This window comes from Capsella rubella, unplaced genomic scaffold, assembly GCF_000375325.1.
Source record: "Capsella rubella cultivar Monte Gargano unplaced genomic scaffold, Caprub1_0 scaffold_4, whole genome shotgun sequence".
NCBI lineage: Eukaryota > Viridiplantae > Streptophyta > Magnoliopsida > Brassicales > Brassicaceae > Capsella > Capsella rubella.
The window spans coordinates 9,219,352-9,244,983 of NW_006238920.1; the positions used below are offsets into that span (position 1 = coordinate 9,219,352).

At 36.0% G+C, this 25,632-nt stretch overlaps 8 protein-coding genes across 10 annotated transcripts in view; 3 read left to right on the forward strand and 5 right to left on the reverse strand.

Moving 5' to 3' along the window:
- Nucleotides 1–1,862, reverse strand: part of LOC17888986 (nudix hydrolase 22, chloroplastic) — a 2,944-nt gene extending 1,082 nt beyond the window's left edge. The window contains exons 1-5 of one of the 2 annotated variants that reach the window (XR_002834325.1): nt 1,290–1,862; nt 892–1,034; nt 574–693; nt 289–486; nt 29–176 (exon numbers count right to left, since the gene is read on the reverse strand). Coding sequence is in view for 1 of the 2 variants with exons in the window: in XM_023784484.1 (XP_023640252.1) it covers nt 174–176; nt 289–486; nt 574–693; nt 892–1,034; nt 1,290–1,605 (780 nt within the window). In the remaining variant the exon portion in view is untranslated. Of the gene's footprint in view, nt 177–288; nt 487–573; nt 694–891; nt 1,035–1,289 lie in introns of both variants that reach the window. The other variant, XM_023784484.1, reaches the window with a different exon arrangement.
- Nucleotides 1,863–2,002: 140 nt separating this feature from the next.
- LOC17888183 (protein IQ-DOMAIN 1) lies at nt 2,003–4,147 on the reverse strand. Of its 2 annotated transcripts, none has more exons than XM_023784482.1 (6): nt 3,810–4,147; nt 3,267–3,402; nt 3,078–3,188; nt 2,752–2,979; nt 2,537–2,650; nt 2,003–2,458 (listed from the first exon to the last, which is right to left on the reverse strand). In XM_023784482.1, the coding sequence occupies exons 2-6, from the start codon at nt 3,339–3,341 to the stop codon at nt 2,174–2,176; spliced, it is 813 nt and encodes a 270-aa protein (XP_023640250.1). In that variant the 5' UTR covers nt 3,342–3,402; nt 3,810–4,147; the 3' UTR covers nt 2,003–2,173. The 2 variants fall into 2 exon arrangements, with proteins under 2 accessions (XP_023640250.1, XP_023640251.1); XM_023784483.1 differs by lacking the exon at nt 3,810–4,147 and adding an exon at nt 3,580–3,730.
- Nucleotides 4,148–6,269: 2,122 nt separating this feature from the next.
- On the forward strand, nt 6,270–7,011 carry LOC17890168 (RING-H2 finger protein ATL40). The gene has a single exon (XM_006295110.2). The coding sequence runs from the start codon at nt 6,388–6,390 to the stop codon at nt 6,841–6,843; it is 456 nt and encodes a 151-aa protein (XP_006295172.1). The 5' UTR covers nt 6,270–6,387; the 3' UTR covers nt 6,844–7,011.
- Nucleotides 7,012–9,012: 2,001 nt separating this feature from the next.
- On the forward strand, nt 9,013–10,659 carry LOC17889993 (protein SPEAR2). The gene is made up of 5 exons (XM_006294643.2): nt 9,013–9,536; nt 9,679–9,801; nt 9,901–9,986; nt 10,075–10,228; nt 10,334–10,659. The coding sequence occupies exons 1-5, from the start codon at nt 9,177–9,179 to the stop codon at nt 10,502–10,504; spliced, it is 894 nt and encodes a 297-aa protein (XP_006294705.1). The 5' UTR covers nt 9,013–9,176; the 3' UTR covers nt 10,505–10,659.
- A 315-nt stretch (nt 10,660–10,974) lies between these two features.
- On the reverse strand, nt 10,975–13,554 carry LOC17890484 (sodium/calcium exchanger NCL). The gene is made up of 7 exons (XM_006295889.2): nt 13,072–13,554; nt 12,764–12,948; nt 12,613–12,670; nt 12,353–12,534; nt 12,118–12,257; nt 11,428–12,025; nt 10,975–11,336 (listed from the first exon to the last, which is right to left on the reverse strand). Exons 1-7 carry the CDS (start codon nt 13,499–13,501, stop codon nt 11,088–11,090), a joined length of 1,842 nt encoding a protein of 613 aa, XP_006295951.1. The 5' UTR covers nt 13,502–13,554; the 3' UTR covers nt 10,975–11,087.
- Nucleotides 13,555–15,506: 1,952 nt separating this feature from the next.
- On the reverse strand, nt 15,507–20,476 carry LOC17889163 (apoptosis inhibitor 5-like protein API5). Its single transcript, XM_006293401.2, has 17 exons — nt 20,398–20,476; nt 20,162–20,262; nt 19,780–19,941; nt 19,511–19,610; nt 19,357–19,422; nt 19,053–19,144; nt 18,551–18,625; nt 18,306–18,455; nt 17,681–17,746; nt 17,522–17,587; nt 17,129–17,239; nt 16,885–16,974; nt 16,690–16,796; nt 16,394–16,508; nt 16,239–16,304; nt 16,028–16,128; nt 15,507–15,942 (listed from the first exon to the last, which is right to left on the reverse strand). The coding sequence occupies exons 2-17, from the start codon at nt 20,249–20,251 to the stop codon at nt 15,735–15,737; spliced, it is 1,665 nt and encodes a 554-aa protein (XP_006293463.2). The 5' UTR covers nt 20,252–20,262; nt 20,398–20,476; the 3' UTR covers nt 15,507–15,734.
- A 210-nt stretch (nt 20,477–20,686) lies between these two features.
- LOC17887923 (ATP synthase mitochondrial F1 complex assembly factor 1) lies at nt 20,687–22,484 on the reverse strand. Its single transcript, XM_006294809.2, has 4 exons — nt 22,032–22,484; nt 21,852–21,931; nt 21,719–21,777; nt 20,687–21,202 (listed from the first exon to the last, which is right to left on the reverse strand). Exons 1-4 carry the CDS (start codon nt 22,332–22,334, stop codon nt 20,898–20,900), a joined length of 747 nt encoding a protein of 248 aa, XP_006294871.1. The 5' UTR covers nt 22,335–22,484; the 3' UTR covers nt 20,687–20,897.
- Nucleotides 22,485–23,545: 1,061 nt separating this feature from the next.
- Nucleotides 23,546–25,622, forward strand: LOC17887959 (peroxidase 19). Its single transcript, XM_006294449.2, has 3 exons — nt 23,546–23,978; nt 24,374–24,574; nt 24,824–25,622. The coding sequence occupies exons 1-3, from the start codon at nt 23,715–23,717 to the stop codon at nt 25,400–25,402; spliced, it is 1,044 nt and encodes a 347-aa protein (XP_006294511.1). The 5' UTR covers nt 23,546–23,714; the 3' UTR covers nt 25,403–25,622.
- The last annotated feature ends 10 nt before the right edge of the window (nt 25,623–25,632 follow it).

Sequence of the window (25,632 nt, forward strand, 5' to 3'; positions counted from 1 at the left end):
AATACAATGATCAGTAATACAGACTGACCTGGACATGACCATATAGAGACACCTCTAGCAATCTTCCATTTTCACAAGATTCATGTAAATTGGCCACAAGATGTCCAAGCATGGTGTATACAAGTATTCAGGGCCCTCAGCAATCCATTTAAGCTAGTAGCCTGGTTCCGCATTCACTGGTACAGGAAATTAGTTATATAGGTGTCATTACTTTATTGTCTTTTTGTTGAACTAATAGTAGATGTGGAAGTCTAGGATAACACTACTGAGCAAAGTATGTCTGCTTACCATTTTGGAGTACTTCAAGTTAGGTTTCTCTTCAATGAAAGCAGGTGGTCGTTGATAAATCACTGTTGCAGCTCTTATCAAGATTCTAGCAGTTAAACCCCATATAACATAATCATCATCTCCTGTTTTGTAATCAAAGAAGTGGATCAAATGTGTTTCCCCCAACCACTCAATCTCCTCGCATCTCCGGTTCTCATCCTGTGTAATATATTTTTAAACCATTAATGTTTCAGGTAATAAAAACTGCAACTATAAAGCCTCCTTGATAAAAGAAACAAGAGGAACCTTGAGAAACATTTCAAAGGGTGCATCAAACACGGCTTCCACTTCTGTAGGATTTGGCGTTGGATTGAATGCATCTTTGTCCCATAATATTCCTACCACAGGAGTTACTCTGAGCAGATGCTGCATTGGAAAAGGAAGCACGGATAAGCATAAATTCTTAAAGAAAGCCTGGTATATGGCAGACAAAAAAATTGGAATAGAGGCTGAATCAACATTCAAACGTTAATTGTATCCCCAGAAAACACAGCTCCCATATCTTAATATGAACATGCATTCTTCTTAAAATGAACAAAGGAGGGCAGTGAGCATTTTTAATACCAGAGACATAAATGGTTCGAGGAAAACAACAACGTCAACAAGGGAAGGGTCTAATCCAATCTCTTCCTCTGCCTCTCTGGTTGCAGTGATCCCATCATCCTTGTCATGCTCTTCTGCTTTACCACCTGGTAAAGAAACTTCTCCTGCAACAGAAAAAAGAAAACACAATCCATCACCCATAGTATCATTATCATTATCCCATATTAGTTCTTGTTCTGTACTCAAGTGACCATTAAGCACTTGGAGGCTTTTCAAACCATTAATCCTGAAGGTTTGAAAAATTAAATACAAATGGCTTCAAAGACAACAATTTAAAATGTTCCCCTCACAACAAAAGAAAACCCCAATCAAAATGATATGATACTCAGCAACCGAAATTCGAAAAGCGGATTACAAACCTGAGTGAGAAGACAGTGAGGAAGACCTCTTAGTGAGGATCACACGCAAATCACCGTCGTCTCCTTCGAAGAGACAGATCAAGACAGCAGCTTTTTCCGGTCTGAGGCTCACCGGAGCCATAGGTTCCTGAAACCCAACGTGGGAGACCAATTTCCTGGTGCTCTCCTGGTATGCACGCATCTCTTCCGCCTCGTCGAACGGCGAACAAAGGGGAGGTTTGTATACACGCAGCTGCTCCGCCAAGGCTAAGAGTCTGGAAGATCCAAGTTTAAAGCTTGTGGCCGCTGACGACGAGGCTGATGCTGCCGACTTCATGATATTGCTGAGAATTCCAGCTGTCCCGGAAGCCAATGGAACTTTTGGCAGTGAGACTAAGTTCAAAATTGAAACTTTTTACCCTAAATTTAGATTTTAGGTTATACGCACTATTCGGTTAGACGGTAGCATAATGGTTGTAGAAATTTCGTACCACCATTTCTCACCGAATATTTTCTAATACTAGGATAGAATTAAAGGTGATTGGAAAGAAACAAATTCAAGACTTAGCCTAGGCATGTCAATCTGAATAATCCAATCCTGGCCGAAGCTTCCAAATCAGCAAGTCCATTCCTTTTCTTATAGCCTTTATATTTGAAAGATTGGCCTCATTATGAACAGAAGCTTGTTTTGGGATTTTGTATACATCCATATAAATTTTGGCTTGGGACTACTATGAGAGACAAACAAATGCATGTATTAAACAAACAAGAACAACCATTGTAGTCTACATAACAAATACATGTATTTACATCACACCAGAGACAGAACATAGACCAAATAAATATACCCTCAATCTTCAAGTGTACGTGTATACTCTTTAGACGCAGACAAAGTTAACTTCGCTTCACGCACCGGGAAACGACAATCTCCGTGGTTTCACTGCGTTTCTAGCTCCTGAGGATGGAGCTTTGGCTGGAACTGATGATAATGACATTACTCTCTTTGCTGGTGAATTTGAGTTTGTCTCACTTTTGCATAATGTCTTTAAGCTCTTTGGTTTCTTAGGTGTCACTGAATATCTTACTTCCCAAGGCCGAGCAGAAATCCAACGCTCTTTCCAGCTCCAACCCCAATTAGTGTTGCCTAGCTCATAACTCCCCAGCCATTGAGTCTTACCATCGGCTTTCCACTGTTTTAAGGCCATGGATTAAAAACTTTTCTTCTCACATTCAAAGCAGCAAACAAGAAAGAAACTGTCTTTATATACCTGATGAGAGAAGGCATATGCCAAAGCCCTTTCCCGCTTGATGGTCGCTTCTTCCCTTTGAAGTATCCTCTCCAAGATTTCATCTTTTGTCTCTGACCCACCATTCCATTCAACCTGCATTGGGATCACTTTAATGTTCATTTGTTTACAGATGATCAAGCCTGAGCTTTAAACAGCTCAAAAATAACATTTTTGGCACTTTCACAAAATCTTACCTCAACATCATGAAGTTTTGCCTCAAGCTTCTGTTGATGCTCTAATCTCTTATTCTTCAGTCGCCATTCGGTAACCATGCAAACTCGGCGAGCCTTTATCTCTGACTGTATTTTACTCCATGAGTGAAGATACCTTAAGGTGACCACCGCTTGGTTCTTGACAGAGTGCTTCTCAGTTGATAACTTTGCTCTTGCAATTCCCTTTAGACGCCGCAAGATTTTTCTAGCCTGTGCAAAGAAAAGACCACAACACAAGATCCATAAGATTTCCAATGTCAATATAAAAATCATGCCAAATAAATTTGAAAACTAGTAACTCAATGGACCTTATAAGCTTTAAAAGCAGTCTGAATCCGAGTTGCAGCCCAATCCTCGGTACGAGTAAGTGATGAAGAAAGAGTACCCTTCTTCTTGGAAGCTTTAGGTTTAACAAATCCCTGTAACAGAGAACATCTTTATAAAACACAATTTAGTATTTGTTTTCATGCCATTGTGTAAAAGAAAAAAAAACATACCTTATCGTTCTTGATGCTCCTTTGTTTACCCCTCTTCAATCTAATTATAGCCTTAATCAAATTCCCAGAACCCATCTCAGAGTCTGTCCAATTTGTCACCAAAACAGCTTGTATGTATGCAAATGCTGCTCTAAACCTGAGATGGAAGAGAAATTAATTATGGTTAACAAAACATCTAATAGTGAAGGATCAACTACTTCAACTAAACTCTTGACTACCACTACTGGATTGGGTTCTTATACTCAACTACTCATACACAACCAAAATCAACTAATCAAGTACACCCAAATAGAAAAGTAACTTGATAACAAACCTTTAAATCCTTATGTGAAAAAACCAATGCTCTGAAAATGAAAAAAGGTTCAAACTTTACTAAACCCAACACTAGAGATGAGCAAGAGACGACATTAGACTGAACAAGATAGTAACCCCATAAATTTATCGGCAAATCAAAACCACAAATTGTATATTTTCCAGATCCAATCTACAACCATTGAAAAAAAAGAGAAGTTCCAGTTTTAACTAAAGATAGAGACAAAAAACCTGAGCTCGGGACCACAGGTGCTTGACTGTGAATGAACTGGAAACTGGCTTTGGCGACGACACGAACAGATGAACGCAAACGCAGAAGAAGACTAAAGCAGAGAGACAAGAAAACAGAACGGAGATTTGGTGACTGAATGATTTGAAGGGTTTTTGCTCTGTAGTAAGGAAGAAGTAAAGGAGGACTATAAAAGAGACATCATTACAGCGTCGTGTGTGACTGACTCGTGGGAAAGACTGCAAATATTAGGCTGTAATCACATTTTCTTAATTTTTATTTGTATAATCAGTAATTGTTTAATCAAATTGTCACAGTGTTTTACACCAACAGTTCACTGTAACACAAAAAAAAAAAAAAAACATAATTAAGATTTGTCAGATTCTGACTCTTTTTATTTTTATCACGTTCGTTCTACCGTCTGTGTAAAGGTACGAAGTATGTAGTATTTACTTTGCTTACAAGATGTCATAATTATAAAACACCCATCAGAATTTTCGTGACTTGTATATACTCCTCTAAATCTAGAAGTTGAAAAGTAGTTTGAGCAACAAAACAAAACAAATGTTGAAAAGTAGTGAAATAGGAGTAATAATTACGAGATATAAAACTTAAACTACTTTCGTTTAATGGTATTTTTTTCTTCCTTTAAATGATCTGAATACGATTCATTAAATATCAACTATGACAGCTTAACCATATCTGAGTATGTTTTATAAAGTTTTGATTTGAGGCCACCACCGGCACTGATTGATTGCTAATGGTGTTTTAAGAATTATAATTGTTTTGATGACTATCTTATGGATTACTAAATGAGTTTGGACGTATTAATTAACCTTTGTTTAAACTGAAAATATTTTACCAATCACTCTCTTAGATTCTTACCGTTCAACTGATATTGTTGAATTAGCGGTCAAAAATATCAAACCAAATTTCAAATGTTTCGACGTGTTTATCTTTTATGTGTCAATGAGATGTCATTAACGTATTCGACATAGCAACAAACTAACAATGATACTGTGTGTAGTTTTTTTATGTAGTAGCTATATAACTAGTTTTAATAAATATTTGAAAAAAACACCATACACACAAATCCAAATGAAATAATTAACATTTTATTTAAAATTGTAAAAAAATACTTGGATATGAAATAATTTTGGCTTTTTTCATAAGAAATATTATTTCGACTTGAGTTTGTTGAGGCATTTGGATATTAGTGAATTATATATATGTTATCAAATGGTTTCTTGAAGTGGTTGGTCGATAATGATGAGCCAAAAAAAAAAAAGCAATGGCTTAGCAGAATCATTTGACTTCAGCCGAGGGCCTGAGGGGTCCGAAGTTTCCAAAATCGATATTGCACCTACCATACACTCATATTTTGATCCATCTACCACAGACAGGAAACAAAATCAATGAATCTTTTAATAGGAAATTATTAATTGTCCCAATAAGATATTAAGCTAAAATTTATGATGATTCAGCAGCTGAGCCACCACCACCACTGTGGTTTGTACCTAATTCTAGTGAATGAAACTTATCAGACAGTAAATGGGAAGATGTCGAAAAGTTGTTGACACTAGGATACATGGTTTGAGCTTAGGTCTCATTGTAGAACTATATTTATATTAAAAAAAAAATTATTGATGTTATATGAATTGTAATCTCTGGAAAACAGTTTATATCAAAACAAAAGTATTATGAAACTAAAGAATAGTATATATTGTTGTATTCAGATTTTAACCAAATTCTTTACGGCCACTTATGTAATTTAGTGTAGGCAACACTTAATATTATGTGTAACTTAGTTTAAGCAATACTTAGTTTAAGCAATTCGTATGTCAATAAATACTTTTTCAATTTTACACCACTCGGTCAAGATCTAGGGATGTTGTGGTCCAACGTCGACTCCATGTGTGAAGGTGCCTTCAGACGAGCATAAACTTTTTTCTAACGAGTGGTTTTGAATTTTGATAGTCTCAAAAAATAATAGTCTACCTATTTTTTAAACAAACCCTTCTAACAACAATAGGACTACATATGTGATCAGGATTTGGACCAAGGATTCTTTGGATGTTTTAGAGTACATATAGGGTCCCTACAATAGTTTGCAGCTATTATTGATTTTGTTTAATCTTTGTCTTATTATTATTATTTTTTTTTTTTTTGTGATAAACAATCTTTATGTCTTTTCAGACATATAGACAGTTAATTCGATCGACCATGACCCCGTTCGTTCGTATCCTCTTATCCATTAAGCATTTTTTTCTTCAACCTCTATGTTTGATTATTTGCTTTAATATACAAAAACAATTCACAGAACCCCACAAGCAGCAAACTAAACTAATAAACTAATCCCATTTGTGGTGTACCGATTCAAAATCAACCCTATTCTTTAATCCAACTGATATTTTGATAATGTTCTCCAAGTTCATTAGTGGTGAACGTATTTCAACTCTTAATCCAAATATATTCAAAATGAATGTCAACTCTCAATGATCTATTTATAATAAAAACTGTAAATAGAACTCTTGAGAACCATTTTGGTGTGTGTTTTATTATAGATAGATCAAAAGAGAGATGGGTTTCAACGATCCTTCACTAAACACAATTATCCTTTGGTTTGCAGCCGTAACGTCTCTTGTGACTATCTCTGTAATCTTCGCTCTTCTCGTTCTTTGTTTGCTCAAACGCCGTAGGTTTGATGTATCACCGGAAGAAGAGAACGAGTACCATGGGAGAAGTGAGCCACCGTGCCAAGGGCTTAGCGCTTCCGTGATTGCCGCCTTTCCCACCTTTTCTTACAAACCGGATAATAATAACGATCTTGAGAGTAACAATCAGGAGATCGAGTGTCCGGTTTGCTTAGGATTGATCCCCAAGAACGTTGTGATTAAGGTTTTGCCTAATTGTATGCACATGTTTGATGAGGAATGTATCGGTAAGTGGCTTGAGTCACACGCAACTTGTCCTGTGTGTCGTACACTGGCTCAACCGATGGCTAGCTCTGGAGATAAGGTCTTAGAAAAAGTATAGTATAGTTGATGGTTATATATGCCAACTTTACATAATTTTTGTGTTTTTGCTAATTGTAATATTATTTCAGATTGATGTGAAATGTACAAATGATATAACTCAACATGCGGCTTTGGGTCGTCATACACACATAGTCCCATACTACTTCAATTTGAGATGCTCGATCAAATGAGAAAGTCAAATTTTATGGTTTATTGTCCACTATCTTATACATATACATATAATAGTCCCACTTTCTTAGAGGGAAGAGTACTATAACACATTCGTTCTCTTCTCAAACTCATACGTTGTCACTTTCGAGTTTTAAGCAATCAAATTTGTTATTAATTAGACAGTGGTTGGTCTTTTACTCATATGCTTAACTATACATCATCATCTTACATCTATACTATAAGTGGAAAAGTGCGAAGTTGGTCACCGTATACTTACTTTACAAGTTTACATATAGTCAAATCTTCAGAAACGTTAACCTATACAAAGATATGTGACTGTTGATCCTAGTTGGCTTAAAATTAAGCCTACGTATTGGCAGGAATATATTGTTATCTCTTTGGTCTTTAAAATCAAGAGAAAAGCTTATATATACTCCTTATGAATCAGAAGGTCTCAAGTAGAGAAGAGTTAATGAAGTCCTTGGTGCTTTAAATTGAACTTAAAAGGACCAGTAGGAAGCTTATGTACGAGGCAGTGTCTCCAAAACACTAGGTTTAAGTCTATACTTTAATAAAAGAACGAGAGATAGGGAATTCACATGTCATTTGGAAAACAGGGAATATAAATGTAAAACTATTATGGGCTGACGTAATACGTATATATGGTTTATAACTTTATATCAAGTTCTTTAACTTTAGAATTGTGTATATACTTGGTAATGCGTTAATTGTGTATACTCTTCATGCAGATCCGTTGAGTGAAAAGGTTGACAAAGAAAAGCCCATTAACAAAAAGCATAGATTTCGTAACACCATTTTTTGGGTTGAATTTCGTAAAAACATTTTTAGGGTTAAAATTCAATTAAACCACTACTCAACGGATCTTACGTACTGTCGAATATTACGGTAGATCTTCCAACGTGGGAAAGAACACCTAAATTATAGACGATTTGTTATTTTTATAACTCAATTTACTTATATATTTATTTACATTGGGATTCATAATGGATAATTAACATCAATCATTTTTGTAGCACAGCGGTCGAACGCTGTCGTTGACCACATAGGGAGATATCAGTGTAATGTTCTCTAGCCATGATCGAAATGAGTCACAAAATCAATGTCAATACTATTTTATAAAAGTATAGATTTCTGAAAATATCGAACACGTGATTTACGTTGGATCGTAGCCTCGTAGGGTATGGGCCATTTACAAAGTAGGAGGTCAATAATTTGATGCAGATGACGCAAAGATATGCATGATCATGCATCATCATTGTGGTGTTTGCATATTCAAAAACAACCTAAAAACAGGAAATTAACACACACGCAATATGATAGGTAAAGATCAAAGACAGTCCAAGAACTAACAATGCAATGCAACACTTAACAAAAGACAAAAACTATACATGATATTGCATAAAAGGTTGTATTGAAAAACATGGATCATCATCACACACACTCTCTTTGCCTAAACATTCGAACAGAAATAAAGAGTAAAAGACAAGAAACCTATTGACTAATACTCCTACTACTACTACTTACTTCACAAGTGGGTTTTTATTTATATCGTGGACAGCTTTTGTTTATGGGACCATATATATAATCTTCAATTTGATCCAAAATTTCCGATTAATCATTAATATTCTCTGATCCTCGCCAGCTTCTTCAATTAGAAAACAAACTTTCTACTTATAACAATTTTCATATAGGCCCTTACTCTTATTATAATTTAACTAATCAAACACATGATTCACTTTTCCTATAAGAAATAAAGAGATCAATATGCGAATCCTCAATAACTATGAGGGTTAATTATCAAATAACTATGCACATAATAATGTTTACAAAACTTTAGTATTAAAGTAGTATTTTCTAGGTGGAGGAAGGAGAGAATCACAATATTTTTTCCAGAGAGAAAATCACGGAAACCGATGTAGATTCTCTAACTCATATCTCCTCCAGCCTCCAGGTAGTTCATATACTTTATACACTCTATAAAATAAAAGAGTCAGAAAAATCTAAAGAAAGCTAAAAACATGGAGATTTTCTTGGTTTTTCTTTAAATTTCCCACGACTTTTCTCACTGCGCAAGAAGAGCCTATTTCTTCTCTCAAGATCTTTATTTGTTTTCCTTCAAATCATCTCTCTCTCTCTCATTCTGAAAAAAAAAAAAAAACAATGTGTAGCAACAACAACAACAACACAAGTAGTGGAAGCTATGGAGAGTTACATGATGAGTACCATGGTTCTTGTCGGAAGAAACAGAAGAAGAACAAAGTACGACGAAGAGGACCTGGTGTAGCCGAACTAGAGAAGATCCGTCTTCAAGAAGAGCACAAATCTCCTCTTTCTTCTTCATTACAAAACATGGATCATCATCGGACTCTCTTTGCTCCGTCTTCCTATGATTTAGCGATGATTCCTCCAAACTTTGCTTTGCCGGAGAAACTGCCGTCGTTCCCGGCTTTTCCGTTCTCGTACGGATCTTGTATTCCTCCGGCGCCGGTTTTTCAGAGGAACCAACAACATTCTCTAACGGTAAGAAGAGTTTGATTCTTATGATTAATCTCTATCGCTAATTATGTCACAAATACTTCTTCTTTTTCTGTTAAAGATGTTACAAAATATCACAAATGAAATTTATAACATTTTATTACTATATTTCATATGATTTTTGCAGATGAATATTCCGAATCCATCTCTAGGAGGAGAAGGAGGAATTTATCAATTCATAGAGCCCCCTTCAAACCAAAGATCTTGCGTCGATTCTGTCTCTCAGTTTCTTGAGGAAGAAAATAAAACGGCATGTTTTTATTATCTTTTTCCATAAATTTTAAATAAATAAAAAATGTAACGTTTTCTAATGTTTTTGATTTGTTTCTTTGATGATATTTTTCCATAGATGGTCAGTGCGAAGAAGAGGCCATGGCATTTTCTTACTGACACCACGGAGCCTAGAGTTGGACCAACCAAAACAACTATTTTGAGGTTTTTTGTTGTTTTTTTTTTTTTGGCTTCGGCTCATTTTCTTGATATATACTACCAAAAATCTAATATTGAATGTGCATGTCTTAAGGGAGCCGATACGAAACCGGTCGCTGGGTCTACGTCCGGTTCAAGATTCTGGTACAACAATTAGCAACCCCATCGCCATTGATTCACCTACCTCCTCCATTCCAAGCTTTCCTCGTCATTACCCGAGGTTTATCCCACTTGGCTTACAGCTACAGGTAACTAAACTAGAGAGATCTTCCTATTATAATTTTTGCTATATATTGTATATCATAGTTTGATGAAGTTTCTTAGACCGGTACATCAAATTATTTTGGTTATAGTATGAACAACAACAAAAGGAGTTTGATGAGAATATGCAATGGAGAAGTAAGGAGCCGTTCTATAGCTTCATACCCTCTGAAGATCGGAGCAATGCTGACCAAGAACGACAACCCTGTGACCGGTATGAATCAGCCGTTGATCATGGAATCGATCTCAGCCTTAAGCTATAGTGATTTTAGAAACAACTTTAGTCTTATAATTATGTAGCTTTTGATATATCAGTTAACTTCTCCTTAACTCTATTAGTTTGTCATTCATGGACCAACCAAGACTTGTTGCTAGAAGGTTTGTTTGTAAGACTGAAAAGTCTTAGTAAAATCTCTCACCTGAGTTCCTAATAACAACTACTAGTGTTGCTAACAATAATAGTATAAAGAGATATAAGCTCTGAGAATATGATTATTGCCAAAAACGAAGCAGTTCACTTACCCATACATAAACAGAACAAAACCAATTGTTTCTTGAATTTTTTTTTTTTTTGAAATAGGTGTTTCTTGAAATATTGGTTTAGTTGTCTATGCAAGTGGATATGAACTTCAGATATGAGCTCAGACATCACCATGATCCAAGATTTAATTATGGTTTAGGAAAAAACAGGATTCTAAGCCTAATCATGGTTCATATAATGTGAAAAACAGAGTTTAACCAAAGGAACATGGCCTTTATTAAGCTCTCATCCACAATATGAAAATGGAAAAGCACTTTTGGAATTGATAAGACTTGTAAGTCTGATAATAGCTAAAAGGTGAAAGCTTAGCTTTGACCCCTAAGATGAAAATGAATATAGATAAGGACAAGAGAGAAGATATACATAGCAAAGGCCAATACACAGATCCAGAACGGATAAGTCGATCTCACATAAGCCGGTAAACCAATTGCCATGCCTATTACCACAACAAGAAGAGCTTCTATTGAGTAGTCCCATTTCAATCCTTTTGAGTATACAATCGCCAATGTTATCGACATTCCCATCAGATTGTTCATTGTAACATCCCTGTAGATCTGCAGAACCCCCACAGTCAAAAAGCTCTTAAAGATTGAGTTCTACATCAATGTAATGTAATAAAGAAAGTGTAGTAGGAAGTACACTAACCTCAGAGAACTTTTCAGATGCGATTCTTGCTTTGTCTTTCTTTCGACAGAAGTGTGCTGATAGAGTGTTCTTTAAGTTTCTAACCAAAGGGATCACTGCAAACACCGTGTAGAAAGAAGGAACTCCAGCTGAAACCGATAAGAGTCCAATGTTTACCATAAACGGTTTTGCAAGAAAGACTACAATTAGCATCCCTCCGACGACTTTAATCACAGCTCTTAAGGTTCTCATGGAGAGGAATTTAGCAACAAGAGTTTTCTTTGGCATTTCCAGTTTTAAAACTGCAGCTTCCTCGCCCTGCGACAAGTTCTTGACATGCAGAGAATCGGAGGCTGATCTGTAAATGTATGTATTGTTCTGTCTTGGAGTTTCTTGGTTATCAAATTTGTATTGATTCAGTAGCTTCATTATCCCTTCTTCGAATTCGTTCTCGTCTAATTCGCCATTTTTGTCTTTGTCGAACTCTGCAAGCAAAGTGCTTGCAAACTCATTAATGTCACATTTCATCTTTCCAAAAACTCCAAACTCGACTGTTAAGTCTTTGAGCTCTGAGATTTGAATCTTTCCATCTTTGTTCCTATCGATTTTATCGAACAAACTACAAAAAAAAAGTAGTAAACTTGCAATGTAAGAAAGCAGAAAACAGAGCAAACTGCAATAGTTCTTGACGAAGATAAAACAGAATAGAACCTTTTCAAGCTTTCTTTACTTAGCTGTCCATCTCTAATAAGTGTTTGAGGCGAAAAGCTCTGCAAATGCTTATGAACTTCCGACATGAGCTCAAACTTGGCATGATCTAAGCTCTTCCTTTGGTCTGCCGTATCAAAATACTGTGAGATTCCACAAAACAAATTCACTTGTAAGAAAACAAAGCAAATCAGTTGTAAGCATTTAGCATTTAAGTCTTGTTTCAGAGAGCTCATACCGAGTAAACAAAGTAAATAATGGTTGAAGAACATGAGATTATGAGTGTGATCAGCATAATGATGTCACTCCAAGGTTGAGCATCAAGTAAATCAGGCAATGTCACCAAGAAAAATGGAATTAGAGTCAGAAGCATAACCCCTGCAGCTTTCTTGTTCTTAGGATCCGCATCTACGCTTGTTTCTGCAGATAGCGAGAAACCGAAAAATGAAACAGGCTTCACACAAGAAGAGAATAAATCTACAAGTCTTGTTAACATACCAACAACACTTTTCAGTATCTTCGTCCTGTAAAACCCCCTTCTTGGATTTTTTGTATCCTATATATCAAAAGATCATATTTATTAAAATAAGAACTTGTTATTAAAATCTTATAATACTAAACAGATTAGGACAAATGAATCTTTTCTTACTGAGGTTGTTCTCTTGATGGATGTTCCTCTTCTGATTGACGGATCTGGATTAGGACTGGTCAAACCAAAGACAACACAAGCTCCCCATTGCATTGTCAGAGCAAATATTGTGTGTCCAAAAGTCACTCCAACGTTGTTCCCCACAATCATGAGAGCACCTTCGTGGGTCGCTGCTAGTCCTGGTGCTAAATATCAAATATCAAAAAGTACGGTAAGATTGTCAAATTTTATAGCAAATGAAGTAATCTTTAAGATGATATTATAACATAAAAGTTTTCAACTCATTTATTAGTGGAAAGGATCCTTACATATCATAAGGGCAATTCTTGGGAACATTGTAAGGAGAGGGAAAACGATACCACCATAGAACCCGACCTCAAAGATTACAAAAAGTTTTGATCTTCCTTCAGACAAGAAATAGTCACCAATGATCAAGAGACAACCAAAGGAGAAAACTTGGAAGACATAGCCTCCAATATTGTCTGCACATGGAAGGAACCCATAGACATGAGTGCAAGCTGCCTTGGCGACGTTCTTTTGAGGATCGAGAGTGAGAAACTTGTCATCCGAGGCGTCATGGACTCCATCAGAGATCAATATGGGGTTATTTAGAGGGACTGGACTTAAGACACGAGAGCTCACACCAGAGACGATCAGAGCTAAAGAGAAAATGAAAAAAAAGAAAGCTAATGGGGAATGTAGGTGGATAGGTCTCCTCTTGAATGTGAATGTTTGCATGTGAGCTATTCAGAGTGTTGTTAAGTGACTGAGCTTAATGAGAGACGAGAAGAAAAGAGTCCCAATTTCAGAAATGGCAACTGTTCTTACAAAAATTTGTTGCTTATATAATCGAGATCTACAAAACCATTTTAATATTTTATACTGACGGACTCACCCAATATGGGATACTTAATAATCATTATTTACTTGTTATTTAATAATAAAATGTTTGTTTATTGTGAAAATATAAAAAAGCAAAAAACAAAAAAAAAATTCTTTGTTAAAATTAAGAAGTACTTCAAAAATATTTGTTGTGACTTTCCAAAGTCAATTGTACAATTTGACAAAAATAAAATTAAGAACAACGTGCAAATCGCATTTCTTTTTTGTTGCTAAGAATGCAAATCACATTTCTCCATGCACAAATGGGCACGATCACGTGAGTTTGCGTATTTTTCCATCACCAAATTCTATTTTAAAAGTTTATAAAGACAGGTTTTATGTGTTTTACATAATTAACTAAGCTATGGTCTATAACATTACATTTTGTCATTATGACCAAATGAATTTGGTAGATCCAATCGTGTTCAATAATTATCAAAGTTTTACAAATTAAGAAGCAAATGTATTTTCTTGGAATATTAAAATTTTTGGATAAATGTGGATATGTATAGAATTTGGCCGAACATCCAGATTTTAAAAGTTACCTCAACAACAAATGACCAGTTTGATTACAAAACAGACATATATATAAAAAATGAGTACTAGGCACATATACCATAAAAAAAAGTTTATAATATCTTCTCCTCATTCACTCGAAAACATCCAAAGAGCTTTGTATTTATAATCCTTTTATCTCTTCTTGACTTCTTATCGATCCATTTATCCTGATCACAATACATTCATAAAATTACATCAAATATGGGTAGTTCCAACATTAGGTTAAATCAAAGTTGTGGAACTTCTGACACTATTGATATGTTATTTTAATACAGATACGTTTTACGTGGACATGAACAGGTGTTATACAGTTGTCCTCTGCTCTACATTTTTATTAAATGTGTTGGGAGACACAATGTGACTTTATTTTATCGAAACTTTGAAACTCGGAGCAGAACTAATTTGACCCCATCAGACCAAAAGTTTTAAATACTACTCTCTTATGCACTTCGCTCAAGTTGTATGTAATATTATTGGACTGATGTAAGCGTAGAATGCAAGTTGTTATATTATTACATTAGAAAAAACAAGAAATAATATTATCAAGATACTAAGATATTGCTGCCGGATCACGTCAAAAGATAATAAAGATAGTGCTGCCGGATCAACTTACGCAGTAGTATGATATATTAATGTTTGCAGGGTACGGTCATTTGTTGGACCAATAAGATTGAATCTTCAGAGTGAAATTTGCCAAATCCACATGATCTCAAAGCAAGCAATGCTACACTCTTTTTTTCTTTTCGAAATCAACGAATAACATATGATAAGTTTCTTATAATTAGTAGTTCTTAAATCCACAAAGACATGAGAATTTTCGACACACTTTCTAAAAAGTATAAAAAGACTGAAAATGTGTCCATGTTAAAGAAAATATATTCATTTGGAAGAATTTTCGTTTGAAGGAAACGAAGTTGTTTTCATAGGTTTTATTGGAGAGAAGAATTATCAGCAACAATGACTACCGACGACATTACTATTTAAAATGTTACTACATCACCCTCAGTCTTACCTAATGTTAGTTCTTGTCTAGAAAATGAAAATGAAAATGGAGTTAGATAAGAAGTAGATAGCAAAGGCCAATACACACATCCAGAACGGGTAAGTCGATCCCACATAGACCGGTAAGCCTATTACTAGGCCAATGATCACCTATAAAGAGCTTCTACTGAGTAATTCCATGTCAATCTATTCCCTAGTGTAAATTGCCAATATGATTGAAATACTTTGGTAAGCCATTTTGGACAAGAAACAGTGTGCTTACCGAAGGAAAAGACTTGGAACATAATAATTAAGGTCATCATTAAAATGCTCGAATTTTGTTTTGACTTGATGAAATGAATAACAGAGATTCTAATTCAAATTTCTCCATCCATAGTAAACAGAGAAGAAAAAAACACACAAAGTCTATTCTGATATGAGAAGTCTCCAAACTCTACCATGTACCGAAACCAAAACTTGTCCTGACAAAGACATACAAATAAAAGAAAACAGAAACACAGTTATGGAATCCTCTCACGGAAGCTTCTAATTACCAGCGACCTCTTCCTTGTCCTCTTCCTCTACCACCTCCGCGTCTTCCCCCCCAATTTCGGTTTCCCCCTCTACCAGCACCATATGATGATATTCCCTCAAAGGCCTTGTTCACAAGCTGGCTTTGCATAGCACCTGAACCACGTCCCTTCTTTGCTGAAACATTGTTACCACTTCCATTGCTGCTATTAGCAGGCCGCTTTGCTCTGTAAATAATTATTGCAGGTAAAACAAATTACAAACAGATACAAGACAACTGAAAGTTTGGATTGAGTAAAAGTGACAACAAACCCGATTGTTGCTGTTGTTGAGGCTAACGGCTTTGTTGCTTCTTTCCAAGAAAGGTTGAGATTAGTGTCTCCGATAAAAGGAGGCACTTTTGCATGCAATGGCTGTTTCATATCATCATATTTCGCCAGGTTTGATTATATCATCAAAATTATATACTTCTACCAAAACAAAAGAAAAAAGAAGGGGAAAGACAAGATGTTGTGATGTTCACCTTTGTCATTGCCAATATGTTATTACAGGTCCTAAGTCCAGTTGTAGTATTCAGCTTCTTTGTTTTCTGAAATAATAAAAACCACAAAGGTGTATTAGTCCTGAAAGTAAATAGCACTGGGAAAAAAGAAGGGTGTTACAGGTCTATGTACTTACAATGCTTGCCTTCTCTTCATCTGTCTTAGCAGCTGACATGGCTTTGTTGTGCTCAGTCATTCCCTGAGTTAATTTCTTCATTGTTGCCTTGGTTAGATCTTCAACAACGGTCAATCTGCACAAATGGTTGGCAAATCACAGAAACATAAATATTTTATTAAATCATAAGAAAATACCAAGAACTCTTCTACCTCTTCTTACTCTGGATTATCAAAATTTGTGTACTCTAAACAACAACGGTATACTGAAGTTTTAACGTGCAAAATTTGGATGCCATATCAAATTAATAACAATACCTCTCAGTGAAGTCTTTATTCAACTCTGAGAAGTCCTCCCCCAATCTGTCTGATGGCTGGCCAGTCACAATCTTGTACCCGCACAAGCTGTTTGTAGCATTTGGAACCTATATATGTTCAACATTATCAGCTGAGTAAAACAAGGAAGAGCAAAAACGGAAAGGGATGAATCACAAATAAGATATATTTGGTAACCTTGTGGGCAAGGTGATGAAAGGCATACAACAAACACTCCACGTATGTGAAGTTCATTTCCTCTCCAGTCTTTCTGGCAGGCATATATATCTAAAAGCAAAGAGTTTGAAAAACTTTAGAAGATCGCAAGTAAAGCTTTTACATTCAAAAGTGCAAGGCTGCAGTAAGATATACAATATAAGCAAGACTGACCACAAACCAATTCTGAAAGGAATCATTACACACTGGCACTTAAAAGAGGTACCTTCAAAAGCTGAACGATTGAAGGAAGCAGCTGCCTTGCTTCCTGAGCAGTTGTGTATGGAGAAATATCAGCAAGAGCTTTGAGCAAATCAAGTTTCCTCTCTTCTGGTAGCTAGTTAAGAAACAATAATTTGGAGTTAGTATGGTGGCCAAGAATGCTCCTCTTTTGGGGAGATACGGATATTTACATGCAAGAACGCAAAAGAGTAACAAGCAGAAAATACCTAGAAGTATGGATTAAATAAACCTTACAGGAAACTAGCATTTTACTTCATACCATTAGTGTCAGAATTTATTCTTAAGAGCATATAACAGATGCCCCAAAGAGCACACAGGTATCATGTGCTGATATAAACACAAGTATGGAATAACAAAGCAATGAAATCCAAGATACCTTGTCAAAAACAGGCATAATATGTATGTTCAAATAGTTCAGAAACTTGCTGCTTGGAGCACCTCTCTGTTCAAAAGAGAAAAAAGTTAGTAAGATAACCAGTCAAGTTTATAGAATGGGCTCTGCCAGGTAGTAGCAGCACTTATTCCAAGTTCGTACCGCGAAAAAGGGAAGGGCCAGTTGCAGGCATGATATCAACCTGTCAATATGGTCTGTATCTGAAACCTGGGAAAAACGATATTTATAATCAGGAATAATACCACAATACAAGGATAATCTCATCTAAATTTGGCGGAAACCTTATACTTCGAACTATTTATACTCACCATATGGCATACTGGAAAATCTAAGCTGGAGTGTTTTCATGGTAAATTGACCAGACACAATCAAGTTTGTATAACTCACTATGATCATACTATCAGATTAAAAATTTTGTGCATTTCCTTGCACTCAACCTAGGACCAGCGAATATGCTGGAGTTCAAGGAACAATAACAACACTCTAGAGAAACAATGCAGACGGTGGTACATCTTTTTAAGCTTTTTTTCAGTAGGATGGAGTTTGTACAAGGCTGAACATACACTACTGCCACAGAACATGTCAAACTGAATAATGATATGCAACTAAAAAGAACATAGATACACAGCGGGTTAACTAGTAGTATCAATTCAAGCAATCAAGAAATTTAGGTTCATCTTCGTGATGATACAACACAACCAACTACCGCAATGATGCAACACAACCAACTACCACCAAACTGAACAATGCAATACAACAAACTTACTTCAAATTGCGCATTTAAATCCGCCTGTCCTTCGATAATTTCCACAAGTTCTTGCATTCTTTCTTGAGGAGCTTTGCCACCAAATATACTCAAACTCGTCAGGAAATCCATAAACATTTTAAACTCTCCTCCAGTTACATCTTCTAAGCTCTACGAAATCCAAATAAAGTTGAGAATAAATGACAAAGAAGAAGGCAGATGAAAGAAGCAAAAGGAACTGCATACACACAAGATATTGGTCTTACCTGTTTGATCAAATCTGTTATATGTCTTTCCATCTCCTCTTGAGGCTTTAAAAGTTCCCCTTTAAGAGGAAACACCTACATATAAATTAAAATAAAAAGATATATAATGAATATAGGCATATGGTATTACAAACCTCTCAAAATGATTCTCATTTCTACTAGTAATAGATATCAATACCATTATCACATTTTCATATCACTTCTTCTGTTATTGGTTAAGGAAACTTCTTTCAAATCATAAACAATGTCAAGGAGGAGACTTAACTAAACATGCACTAGATCAGCCATTTTAGTTGATTAAGCAGAGTTTGTACATCTTGAAACTGAACCAAAATATAGTAATACAAAATGCATGTCTACTTTACTGGTCTAAATCTACAAGAGAAAAATCCCAATTGGTCTAACTTAGTAGAAACAATGAGATATGAATATCAAAAACTAAGTCACTTAACGCTGTTCTGGGAACCTTGCAAATAGCAAAAAGCCATTGATAAACTCTGACCTTATCTCTGACGAAATTCAAGACCTTCTCACGAATCTGATCATCAGTTGTTGGAGTAACCCCAGCATGTGTGAATAAGGCAGTGGAAGATGCTGTAACACAAGAAAGTAATAATTAGAAAACACTAGAGAAACTGCAGATTCAATGGTGATATCATGTTGAAATTCTAAGAAACTTTAGCAGACTACAACCCAGAGCAAGTAGTTCATTCATTTAAACCTATGCCTGATCATGATCTACTGTGTACATAATTTAAGCTGAATCAGTATCTTCATACAGAAAAAACTTAAAACTGTAACAGTACCTTTTGGATCTTGTCGAAACAATGACATCAGAGCCTTATGCACAGCATCACGCTCCACAGGTTCCTCTTAAAATCATGATACCTCCCAAGTCAGATGAGAAAGAAACGCAAATATGTATATAGAAGGAGTAGTAACATAAATCTCAAGAGTTACCAGTACTCAAAAGTTGCACAAGAACATCAACAATCTTCGATATAATCTCAGGTGTATCCTTACAGAAAAGCGGGAGTCCGCGGATGGCTTGCACACGTACCTACACACAAAAAGAAACACATGTTTAACTCAAACCAAAGAATAAATTCCACAATGATACAAGACTAAAAATTGTGCATAGAAAAGTCATGATTCTCTGGAAAAGCCAGAAGTACTAAGCATGTGTTGTTTCAGTATAAACTGCATCTGTACGAAGACAAGGTACATACCCCAAGGTCTCCATCATCAATACAGTCCATATGCGCATCGAAAGCCTCAGTAGAGAGACTAGGGAAGAACTTGAAGTAGCGTGGAATTAGCTGCGACGCAAGCTGCTTTGCCTTCATACTAGTCTTGGACATCTTGATAATCCCCTCATAATCCCCAACATTCTACAAACCGAGAAAACAAAATCAAGTAGAGTAATTAAGAAACTGGAAAATTGGAACAACTGCAAACTTAGACCAGCCTAACTCGAATCCATTTACATTTTTCGGACTAACCTAACTCGAATCCGAAGCAAAACATTTTTGCTTAAATACATAATCCGGAGACTAAATAGGGAATGCTCAATTTCAAATTTCAAACCCTAGGTGAAAAATTGAGACGAACCTGAGACTTGTCCTTGGAGGCATTGAGGCGCTCACTGAACTCATAGAGCTTCTCGATCTGCTGAACTTCTTCGGACTGGTTCTCTGACATTACGGAGGAAGCTGAAGAGCGAGAAAAACTGAAGCAGATGAGTATAATATAAACACATAGTTGAAAAAGCTATACATAATCACGTCTCTGTAACATATGATAGGGAAAAGGCGGGAGAAAGATGAAGAAGAAGGTTACGAGCGTACATGTTGGGTTTGGAAGAAGACTGTAGAAAGATTTTGAGTTTTTCTCCGAGTGTTTTGAGATTTTGAGTTTTTTCTTAGCTTCCTTAGCTTGAAGAAGAAGAGCGAAGCGAGCTTAATTAACAAGCCTCGTTGTTGGGCCAAAATATTTAAAACGGTGTCGTTTCATATTTGTAAAACTTGAGGAACGACACTCAAATTTATTGATCTTTCAAATTCACCCCGGAATTAGTTTGAAGATATAATCCACCTGAAGTAGAACATCTATCAGTCTATCACTTATACGATTTGAAAAACGAATTTTGATGCCTATTTTACTCACAATTGTTTATTCAAGAACAAAATCTCTCAAATCTGGTATTTGGCACAAGAGAAGTATCCAACCCAAACTCATTTGGTTATGGACAAAAAGTCTTATTACCTTACAAAAGCAATTCTCTAATACAAGGAGTGTCTCAAGAACACAAAAAAAGAAAAAGTTTGTTTCTCCCGATTTAGCAAAATCACAGAACAGGCATATCCAGAGCTTGTAGCACATCTTTGAACTCAAAATCATGAGTATGCTTATTGAACCGCTCGAGCAGCTTGTACCGAGAGTCATTCAAGTAAAACGACTGAGCTGTCTCCATGATCCATTTCGCCTCTTCGTCAGTGAGTTTGCTTGTGAACACAACATCTCCTCGGATAAACACCAAGTCCTTTGTCTCTGAAAGCTCGGTGTAGAAGGTGGTAGTCAGATAAGGAGCCGCTTGAGTTCCTCTTGCTTTGTAGTCTTCGAGACCAGTGAAAATCATATGAGGCGCTTCAACTGCCACAATAAAACTGACCATTTATATAAGATCATAAACCAAAGAGCTCTTCGTTTTCCTACAAACTTAACTCGCTCACATAATGGTACATCTAACAAAATTCAGCCTCACATACGAGAAAGTAAAAAAATTGTCCTTGAGATCAAAATGGTCCTGAATGTTCATAGCTAATCTGACTACTTCAATCGAACTGTATTATAAAAGCTACCACAAACCTTGAGCAAACTAAATCATGTAAGCATTTCATATAAATTTCTCACCAGGGCATGAAAGATATCAAATGGAGGACTAAATGGTACATCTAGCCTCACATAACAGTTCTTGAGATCAGTGGCTTGCTAATTTCTAAAAGCTAATCTCACTAACTTGATCGACTCCCTGGTAAAAGCTATCACAAAACTAGAGTAAAAATTTTGTTCAAAATAACAAAAAAAAAAAAAAAAAACTAGAGTAAAAATTATGTAACCAAATTTCCAAGAAATAAAAGATAGATCATGGAGGATTAGAGTTTAAACCTTGAGCAAACATAGTAATGTAACCATTTCCTCTCCACAATGGAATCACAAAGTATCGGCTGCAATTGCAATATCATCAATTAGAAGAAGATCAAAATGTATACAAGAGCAAGGCTAATGATATTGTTAATACCATTCGGATGCTCGTTGCTCCAACAATCTATAAAGCTGAGCTTTCATCGTTATCCCAATATGACCTCGTCCCAAGTGATACTAACAAAAACGAAAATGAAGTAAGATCCAACGAAATGCAATTGAAAGACGCAAACACACATCAAAAAAAAGAAGGAATTTTTAGAGTGTTTGAAATTACATCGTCCCAGATGGAAGTGAGTTCTTCCGGAGATTTAGTTTTGGCTCTGGCCAAATCCATGATTGAATCCAAAGGTTTCGGCTGCAACGGAGTAAACCCAGATGCGAATCTCGAATTCCTAACTGAACCAAGCGAAGCCCATTTTAGATGGTTTCCAGGTAGAGCTTCTGAGAGCTTGCTTCCAGCATCTCGTTGCCAAGAAGATGAACGCGCCGTGAAAATTTGTCTATACGAAGAAGAAGATGAAGAGAGTTTATCTTTAGCCAGACTCGAAATAGAACCAACGATATTTCTCAATTTCATGGTCGGAATACGGTGAATTCAAAGAAATGATGAAGATTAGCAAAGTTTCTCAGGGATTCTCACAGGAATACTGTCGAACACGTTGTATGCTAATAGATCTAATCCTCCACAACAACAAAAATTTAGGAACATTAGTTTAGAACCCTAACGGTTCGTAACTCCGTGGGGTTTAACTTGGTTCGATCGGTCGGACCGGATTTAAGAAATTTCGCTTCTTTTTTGAACCAAATTTTTAATCAATTAATAAAGCAAATTGTTTTTACTTACAAGTTAAAACAAAAAATTCGCGGAAACTCATTATCTTATCAAAGTAAACTATAAAAACAAGTACGATTTTGCAGGATTTTAGATCTAATAATATAAAAGCTTCAATAAGAAAAACAAAAAATGATCCGATCACAATGTTGTTTTTTTAGTCAAAGCAGACTCTTTGCCACAATGTTTTCTCGTTAGCCCGTGAGTATTTGGAATCTTTTCTCTTAGCATGGTCAAATGTAATATGTATCATCTATCAATCTCTCGTCTCTCAATCCTAATTCTAAACTAAGACGAAGACTAAAATTAGATTCATTGAGGCCTTTTAACCAAAAAAATATATAATAATAAGATCAGCTGATTCTGTTTGGTGTTAACTTAGTTTAAAGACTTTCTCAACCAAGAAACCCCTAGCTAATCCCTCAAACGAAAAATATAAATGAATAGAATCCCCAAATTATCGTTACATTGATCCAGACAGTTTATTACTGTATAATAGATCAAACGATCGTCTTGAATGCAAACATCGCTACAAACACTAAATCTTGACAGTCATGAGTTATATTAATTATACTAACACATAAAACAAAACAAAAACGTACGATATAGATCAGAGGTAATCACGGGACAACAACACCTACCAATATTAAATATTTTACAGAATTATATTTATTCCATCCATTTAACAAATTACATGATCGCATTATAAATCCTTTTTTTTTTAAATGGTGTAACACTCACTGCAACACATTATCACGCATTCAACTAAAAAAGATCGAGAAGGTTATTTTCTTTTTGTCGGTAAAGATCTATAAAGTAGTAAAATCAGCCATGATTGCTTCCACAAATTTTAAGTGAATAACACAGAAAATAAAAATAAAATGAGATCTTATAACACATGTTTCACAAATTTTCCCAACGCACTAAGGGCAAAATATATATCTCTTTCTCCTCCCACACACAAAACATATCTGTGTGTTTTATAATATAAATCAACTTGTTTGTCACTTATATGAGATTTGACTTAGGTTGTTTCTTTTGTCACTAATGTAAAACAGTACAAAAAACTGTAAACTATTTATTAGTTTGTCCAGACTCACGCAGAGAGTATCTCACAACCCCACCATGCATGTCCTATCTCTTTTTTTATCCGCAATATTCTTTTTTCTCTTCCTCACATCAACCATTTCTAAGCCAACAACCTCTCAGTCTCGGCCTCCTCCGGCACTGCGACGCCTCCACCACAGAGACCTCTCCGTCGATTACTACTCCAAGAAATGTCCTCAGCTCGAAAATCTCGTCGGTTCCATCACTTCTCAGCGTTTCAAAGAAGTTCCCATCTCAGCTCCAGCCACCATTCGCCTCTTCTTCCACGACTGCTTCGTTGAGGTCCAATTTTTTATAACCGAAACTGAAATCTTGCATTCTTCTTCTTAGGTACGATCGATAGATGAACTTACATTTTTTAGCATTACTAAGTTGTACAATTAAAACAAGCACCATCTCAGTAGTCATTATACCGCAGTAATAATTGGAAAGTTAAAACCACCAATCTGGAACATAATCCCGACAAATGTTTCACGGGTTCGGTTTCCAACGTAGCGCATTTTAGCAAACAACAGTCAAGTCTCGGTGTATTTTAGCAAACAAACTCAACAGTGTTTTGGTCTTCATACTACATGTGCTGTTTGTTTAACATAATGACAATAGACATCTCATGCATGCAAACTGGTTATTTATTATCCACTGATGATCAACATAAGTTGAAATTGATTTTTTTGAAGGGGTGTGATGGGTCGATATTGATAGAAACAAAGAAAGGAAGCAAGAAATTAGCAGAAAGAGACGCGTATGAGAATAAAGAATTAAGAGAAGAAGGATTTGAGAGTATCATCAAGGCCAAGGCATTGGTTGAGTCTCATTGCCCTTCTCTCGTCTCTTGTTCTGATATTCTCGCTATTGCCGCTCGAGACTTCATCCACCTGGTATAAATCCCAACTTTACTCCTACTAACCGGGTTTTCATAATTGTAAATTTGTAACCATATTTGTCCACTGTCCAAATCGGTCTTGGTCTCATGGATAGTTTAAGCTAAATCAAAACTGATTTTTTAGACATAATTAAGTGTAATAAACCAAAGCGTATTGTATCCACAGTCCATTATGGTTTGGTGAATGTACTGTATAATAGATTAGATGTGTCATTGACTAATGTTTTGTTTTGGTTCCAAATAGGCAGGTGGACCTTACTATCAAGTGAAAAAAGGAAGATGGGACGGAAAAAGATCAACGGCCACGAACGTTTCTCCAAACATACCTCGATCAAACTCAACCGTCGATCAACTCATCAAGCTCTTCGCGTCCAAAGGACTCACCGTAGAGGAACTTGTCGTCCTTTCCGGGTCTCACACCATCGGCTTCGCCCATTGTAAAAATTTCGTTGGTCGTCTCTACAACTTCAAAGGCACAAAACTACCCGACCCGACTCTCGACCCGAGATTGCTCAAGGAGCTCCGTATGTCGTGCCCTTTTTCCGGCGGTAGCTCCGGCGTCATCCTCCCGCTCGACGCTACAACTCCGTTTGTGTTTGACAATGGATATTTCACAGGACTAGGAAGTAAGATGGGCCTTCTCGAGTCGGACCAAGCCATTTTCCTTGACCCGAGGACGAAGCCCATTGCACTTGAGATGGCTAAAGATAAGCAGAGGTTTCTCAAGGCGTTTGGAGAAGCTATGGATAAAATGGGTTCCATTGGTGTAAAGAAAGGGAAGAAACATGGGGAAATACGAACAGATTGTCGAGTCTTTTTATAGATTTTAAATTTTACTTTATTGTTTTGTGTGAAGGTTTTTGTCTTGATCTTGATGTGTTTTGTCTTGTGTATTTTCTTAATTGTTTTGTTCATAGAATAAGGTATTTTTGGTGAAACATCACTGAACTTATCGGGTGTTACGTTATTCACTTATTTGTGAAAAAAAATATGATTTAGATTATTACTACATTTGTGTTTTAACATGAGAAGGTTCATAATCACTTTCAAGAT

Coding starts and splice junctions, on each gene's coding strand:
- LOC17888183 (XM_023784482.1), bottom strand. CDS start 3,341: ATGGGTTCTGGGAATTTGATTAAGGCTATAATTAGATTGAAGAGGGGT. Junction 3,189..3,266: donor GGAGCATCAAGAACGATAAG/GTATGTTTTTTT, acceptor TCTCTGTTACAG/GGATTTGTTAAACCTAAAGC. Junction 2,651..2,751: donor CAAAACTTCATGATGTTGAG/GTAAGATTTTGT, acceptor ATCCCAATGCAG/GTTGAATGGAATGGTGGGTC.
- LOC17890168 (XM_006295110.2), top strand. CDS start 6,388: ATGGGTTTCAACGATCCTTCACTAAACACAATTATCCTTTGGTTTGCA.
- LOC17889993 (XM_006294643.2), top strand. CDS start 9,177: ATGTGTAGCAACAACAACAACAACACAAGTAGTGGAAGCTATGGAGAG. Junction 9,802..9,900: donor TTGAGGAAGAAAATAAAACG/GCATGTTTTTAT, acceptor ATTTTTCCATAG/ATGGTCAGTGCGAAGAAGAG. Junction 10,229..10,333: donor CACTTGGCTTACAGCTACAG/GTAACTAAACTA, acceptor TTTTGGTTATAG/TATGAACAACAACAAAAGGA.
- LOC17890484 (XM_006295889.2), bottom strand. CDS start 13,501: ATGCAAACATTCACATTCAAGAGGAGACCTATCCACCTACATTCCCCA. Junction 12,535..12,612: donor GATACTGAAAAGTGTTGTTG/GTATGTTAACAA, acceptor CGCTATCTGCAG/AAACAAGCGTAGATGCGGAT. Junction 11,337..11,427: donor CATCTGAAAAGTTCTCTGAG/GTTAGTGTACTT, acceptor GGGGTTCTGCAG/ATCTACAGGGATGTTACAAT.
- LOC17889163 (XM_006293401.2), bottom strand. CDS start 20,251: ATGTCAGAGAACCAGTCCGAAGAAGTTCAGCAGATCGAGAAGCTCTAT. Junction 16,509..16,689: donor AATAAAGACTTCACTGAGAG/GTATTGTTATTA, acceptor CCATTTGTGCAG/ATTGACCGTTGTTGAAGATC. Junction 15,943..16,027: donor TCAACAACAGCAACAATCGG/GTTTGTTGTCAC, acceptor AATTATTTACAG/AGCAAAGCGGCCTGCTAATA.
- LOC17887923 (XM_006294809.2), bottom strand. CDS start 22,334: ATGAAATTGAGAAATATCGTTGGTTCTATTTCGAGTCTGGCTAAAGAT. Junction 21,932..22,031: donor TCACTTCCATCTGGGACGAT/GTAATTTCAAAC, acceptor CGTTTTTGTTAG/TATCACTTGGGACGAGGTCA. Junction 21,778..21,851: donor GAGCAACGAGCATCCGAATG/GTATTAACAATA, acceptor TTGCAATTGCAG/CCGATACTTTGTGATTCCAT.
- LOC17887959 (XM_006294449.2), top strand. CDS start 23,715: ATGCATGTCCTATCTCTTTTTTTATCCGCAATATTCTTTTTTCTCTTC. Junction 23,979..24,373: donor TCCACGACTGCTTCGTTGAG/GTCCAATTTTTT, acceptor ATTTTTTTGAAG/GGGTGTGATGGGTCGATATT. Junction 24,575..24,823: donor CTCGAGACTTCATCCACCTG/GTATAAATCCCA, acceptor GGTTCCAAATAG/GCAGGTGGACCTTACTATCA.